At 37.7% G+C, this 5,518-nt stretch overlaps 1 protein-coding gene across 1 annotated transcript; it reads right to left on the reverse strand.

Annotated features, from left to right (window-relative positions):
- Window positions 1-1,856: 1,856 nt before the first annotated feature.
- Window positions 1,857-4,403, reverse strand: admp (anti-dorsalizing morphogenic protein). Its single transcript, XM_017495108.3, has 5 exons — window positions 3,937-4,403; window positions 3,589-3,725; window positions 3,377-3,499; window positions 2,754-2,949; window positions 1,857-2,656 (listed from the first exon to the last, which is right to left on the reverse strand). The coding sequence occupies exons 1-5, from the start codon at window positions 4,238-4,240 to the stop codon at window positions 2,229-2,231; spliced, it is 1,188 nt and encodes a 395-aa protein (XP_017350597.1). The 5' UTR covers window positions 4,241-4,403; the 3' UTR covers window positions 1,857-2,228.
- Window positions 4,404-5,518: the final 1,115 nt, after the last annotated feature.

Genomic DNA, 5,518 nt, shown 5'->3' on the forward strand with positions numbered 1-5,518 from the left:
GTTCTTCTAGCCTAATGATTTATTACCTATAGCTACATGTATCTTTAATTTACACAGAATTATATTTGAAATACTATGTTATGAAATGATTAAATAAGTATATATATATATATATATATATATATATATATATATATATATATATATATATATATATATATATATATATATAATTAAAAAAAATTAATGAGAGTTTATCAATGATGTCTTAAGAAATGCCACTGAAGCTACCATGTACATGCAAGGTAATGTATTAGACCACACCCCAGTTGTTCAGAGAATTTAATCCGGATCGGAATGAGCCAGATTTGAAAATCCCATGTTTTGCTATCCAGGATCAAATGACCAAATCTAGATTACTAGTGCTCTAAATCAGACTACATATCACAATGTAGGCTTCTAGCTATGTAAAGAACAACAGGTAGATTAGCCAGCATGGGGTCACATTAAGTGTTTTTATTTGAAGAGACAGAAAACAGCACAATAAACTATAGAAACATCGCCTTCCTTTTAATTTTTTTTTAACAGTCAGACCCCTCATCTGAACCACAACAAATAACTCCAAAACAAACAAATATGCATTATTCACCAATACATTGTAGACATTTTGAACACATGTTTTAAATCATAAAAATTCTAAATGTCCAATAGTTAACAAAATAAGAACGTTCAGAGTTCTTCATGTGTGGAGAGCAATAAGGGATGCAATTATTAGAAACTATTTTTGATTGGTTCATCTCTGATGATTGTGTCATTGTAATTAATATATGACAGTTAAAATTAATGACAGTTAAAATTAAATATAGATTCATTTAAATATAGATTCAATTAAATACATTTCACATTTTAACATTTAACATTTTTTTGTGTGTGATATTGACAGCTGTTTGGGGGATTATTTATGGGGACAAAAGCTTTTTTCTTTTTTACTTTACTTAAAGGCTTAATTGGTAGCTTAATGTATACTTTATCTACTTTATCACTGTAACGGTTAAACAAATCAAGGGCAAAATATAAATAAATGCATATACTACATAATACAAATGTTGTATTATTTCACCCGTTTTAAAGTTTTATTACATTTCGTTCCTGAAATCCTCTCTGAATCCATCTGGGATCAGGATAACAGGTATCCCAATCCTACTGAAATGTTTTGAATAACATATACTGAAGATTTGATCCAGATCAAAAGCAGGATTGGATTACATGTTCTTATCTGATTTCAGAATCCTTTTTTTCTTTTGAACAACCCATTTTCAAGATTAGATCCAATCCTATTACTTCTGAACAACTGGGCCCAGGAGTTCACAAACATTTTGCATAGCCAGGGAAAGTTAAAATTATAAATAAAAAATATTCCAATATAGATTTATTTCATGAACATTATTTAAATAAAACTTTGTCTATTAGGGCCATAGAGGTCTCTAGCTGTACACTGACAGAACACACTGAATACATGCTAAAATTATTCAGATATTTATTCTTAAATTAGTGAGGCTAATAAGAACTCAATAAATTATATATATATATATATATATATATATATATATATATATATATATATATATATATATAAAAATACCTTTTGATAATGGTTGGTTGTGCTGTCATTAAATCACAGACCCCCAGGCTATGCTCTTGATCATATTATCGAGGTTCTATTAATTTACAACTTGTAAATGTCTCCATCTACTGGTTCATCACATTAGTGTGAAATCTCTTAATCTTCTGGGTCCAGTTGTTCAGAAGTAATCTGATCGGATTTCGACTATCGGGTTGGATCAAATTTTGAAAATGGGTTGTTCAAAAGAAAAAAAAAGATTCTGAAATGTGATTGGATCATGTAAGTTCAGTCCCTTAGGTTCAGTCGGCTGGTGAACTGAAATGTACTTATTTTTCGATCAAGCAATTAATTGCATTTATGTCAATAAATAAACTTCACAAACCTTTTTTGTTTTACAATTTATTTAAACTTTATAATAGTTCACAACATGCAATATACAAATGTACAGTGACCCACTCAAGCTCCTCCATATATTAGCATTTATATCTATTTACATATTATACAAAACTGTAAGAAGCAGTCTGTCATTTCAGCTGGGTTCCAGTCCAGATTTCTACAGGATACAACACACCTTTCATCAGTGCTATTGATTTTGCAGTAAAGTAGCAAAACCTCATGAAACCAACCCTAAAATGTGTTAAAATATCTATACAGATTTATGATGTCAGTGGCAACCACAGCTTCCTGCCACCATATCATCATACTGCTTCAGCACTACATTCTCATCATCATCAAAGTACAGGAGGTTGATGGAGAAGAGCTTGTCGGGCACACAACACGGTGTGTCTATGCCTTTGGTAAGTTTGAGTGCGTTGATGATGGACTGCACTGTGGCGTGGTTTGTGGGTCTCATGTTTTGGCCCAGAGGAAAGGGACAGGACCCTTTGCAGTGGTATGCATTGTAGCCACGGGGAGACACAATCCACCCAGACCAGCCAATCTCCTCAAAGTCAACGTACAGTGGCAGTCTTTGGCATGGCTTCCTATCTGGGTCTTCATCATAGTCAAGAGAGCGAGCACTACGATGCCCAGGGCCTGGGAGAATCAGGCTGGGCAGAGGGAGCTTGGCACCAGCTAGTGAATCATCAGAACCTGGAGAAGGAGTTTGAATAAGAAAAACCTGTCTCAACATCAAGATAATTTCCCCTGCTAAAGAAAAGGACAGTGAAACCATAATTTTATTCTTTACCTTTCAGCGCACCCTCTGGAGAGGTGACACGTCTGCCATCGTCAGTGAAAAGGACCAGCATGGGCTGCTTGCTGTGATGGTGGTTTTGCCCTGAGGCAAAACGCACGTTCCTCACGTCCAGCTGAACGTCTGCCACAGTCCGCACGGTCACCAGGAGACCCAGGTTACTGTGCTCATCCGTCATCCATGTGCGGACCTACGAAGAGATGTGCTAAATTATTAGTTATTCAATTCGATTCATTTTTTGTATAGCACTTTTAACAATGGACATTGTCTCAAAGCAGCTTTACAGAAATATATAAACACAGAATACAGATTTTAAGTGAGTGAATTTATCCCTAATGCGCAAGCCGGTGGCGACGCTAGTAAGGGAAAACTCCCTAAGATGATATGAGGAAGAAACCTTGAGAGGAACCAGACTCAGAAGGGAGCCCGTCCTCATCTGGGTAACAACGGATAGTATGAAAGGTGAAAGTAAAGGAAAGTTCATTATGGTTTGTATACAAAGTCTGTTTTTATTGAATGAGTCCACTGTTCACTAAAGAAGACTTGAGTTATCGCCAGCATTATCAATCGTGTTCTCAGTTTGTGAGGAGGATTTTAAAATCCCGGGTTTAACTCACCGCTTGTGTGATGGTGAAAACTTCCCAGCCATTGGAATGAACAGGAATGAGTCTTGACGACACAAGCTTCTTTCCTTGTGAGACATTCATTTTGGTGTTATCAAGACGCTGATAGACACTGACCTGCGGATGAAGACACGTTTTTATGTTTACGATTAATCCGTTTCATTTTTTAATCGGTTTCTCAGGAGGGGAGAAAAAACGGTTCTTACCTGACAGAAGTGATGTCTGTTGAAAATAAGTGATGCTTGAGGTCTCAGTTTGAATAGATGCAGCTCTGCTGTAAGCACCTTCTCATTTCTGGCCACAGTGGACAAGTTAAACATGAACTCGACCTGTTGACTGTGTACTGTTCAACAACAACAAAAAAAAAGATAATTCATATTAAGTCAAACAGGACAGGTGTGTACAACTGAGGACATCGAGTTTCACAGTATTAGACGCATATGTTTACGCGTCACGCGCACTATGTTCCTGTGTAGAGGAAACAGCTAGCTAATCATTCACTCCTGTTTCGTTTCTTAATCTAAACATCATCCTTGGAATAAATGATAACTTACATTTGTCAAAGAAACTGCGGACTGTGTTGCCCTCCAGTAAAGTAGGGTCTTTGGTAACCCCGTCCACATCCGCCACCGTGTTGTACAAATCGAGCATATACTGAGGAGGCTGCTTATGGCCTCGACTCAGAGAAGCAGGGGGGTCTTCCATCCCAAAAACCTCCAAAAGGCGTTTAATAGCGGCCGAGCGAACTTCCTCCGAGTCGTTCTCCACGGGAAAGCGGTTTTCTGAATAGTCAATAGAAGGCCTGGAGTTACCGAGGCCGGCTATAGAGACGAGGAAGAAGACGACAGCGGAAAACATCTCGGTTAAGTTCTCTGGGACGATCTGGAAACTTCCTGTTCACTGAAGCGACTGAGTGAACACCTCCACATCGCCGGTGTTTTATATGAAATCCGTTCAGGTCATCGGTAAACAGCGATAAAGAGCTGCTATTTGATCGCAAATGTAAGTCAATAATCGGAGAAATGGAGCGAAAGGCTAAATGGTGTGTTAACAAGGTGTGAACCTGACTGGGTGATTAGCTCACTCCAGCTCCACTCGTCTGAGACAGCACAGGAATGTCTGACAAGAGTATTTGGTCTTAAAATATCTTAAAAATAAGAACTTAGATATTGTAAAGAACATGTTTATATTAGTGAATGTTCATTTTGGGTTGTTTTGTTGTTGTTTAATACGGGTGTCTGTGCAGAAGAGAGGCTCACAGCCAGCACGGACAAGGCAGGGTGAGGAAGTTTGCTCACCACAGGCGGCTAACGTCCTTAAAAATGGATCCATTAATTCAGACAAACGAGGATAATTTGATACAGGAACAACAATTACACTGACAAACAAACGGAAAACGTTTGCGACACCTGCACAAATACAGTCAGATAGGTCTGGCTAAGCCACATATTTTTTTTTTTTTTTTTTTAAGAACAAATGAGCTTGAATCTCGTGGTAGCATTATGCTAATCAGCCCATTAATTAACATTAGCATAAATAGTCGCAAATCCCTTGGTTTGAAAAGACCAGTTGTTAATGAAAACATATCCTGTGGGATAACTCATTTGTCTTTGTCACCTAATTTAAAATGCAGTTTGGCCGTGCTGTTCATTCCTTTGCACTGAGGGACATTATTTCTTAATGCTGAAATTCAATGGTAACATCAGCTTGGTTTTATACTGCAGAATCATTAGCCGCAGGGCTTTTTGTGCCCCCCCCCCCCCCCCCCCCCATTATTTTATTCGGTGTTTATTAAAAATGGCATTGGTTATTTATTATTCTGGATGCTCAGCTTGTTAAAAGTGTATTGAGCCAGTAGGTCTGTGTGGCATTAAAGAGCTCAGAGGCGGCTCCCTCAGCTACAGAGAGTCTGGGGTCTGTTTACCTGGCTTCAAAGCGCCAAACAAAACAGAAATAAAAGCGTGTGTAAATATAATCGATCCTTTAGATGTGGTGTTTTCTCACTATGGTATGGTAAAGTCACACACACTTGTGATGAGGTGATTTCTTTATTTGCACGTGTAGGCACAAGCTATTGAAACACAGCATGAAAGGCAATACAAGGACAAATCTGACCTCGTTCCTTCATTATTAAAT

This window comes from Ictalurus punctatus, chromosome 20, assembly GCF_001660625.3.
Source record: "Ictalurus punctatus breed USDA103 chromosome 20, Coco_2.0, whole genome shotgun sequence".
NCBI classification, from domain to species: domain Eukaryota; kingdom Metazoa; phylum Chordata; class Actinopteri; order Siluriformes; family Ictaluridae; genus Ictalurus; species Ictalurus punctatus.

Excerpts from the sequence above, each read along its gene's own strand:
- admp (XM_017495108.3), bottom strand. The coding sequence starts at position 4,240 with ATGTTTTCCGCTGTCGTCTTCTTCCTCGTCTCTATAGCCGGCCTCGGT. Across the intron at positions 3,500-3,588 it reads ACAGACATCACTTCTGTCAG|GTCAGTGTCTATCAGCGTCT; the intron begins GTAAGAACCGTT and ends CTTCATCCGCAG. Across the intron at positions 2,950-3,376 it reads TTTTCACCATCACACAAGCG|GTCCGCACATGGATGACGGA; the intron begins GTGAGTTAAACC and ends ATCTCTTCGTAG.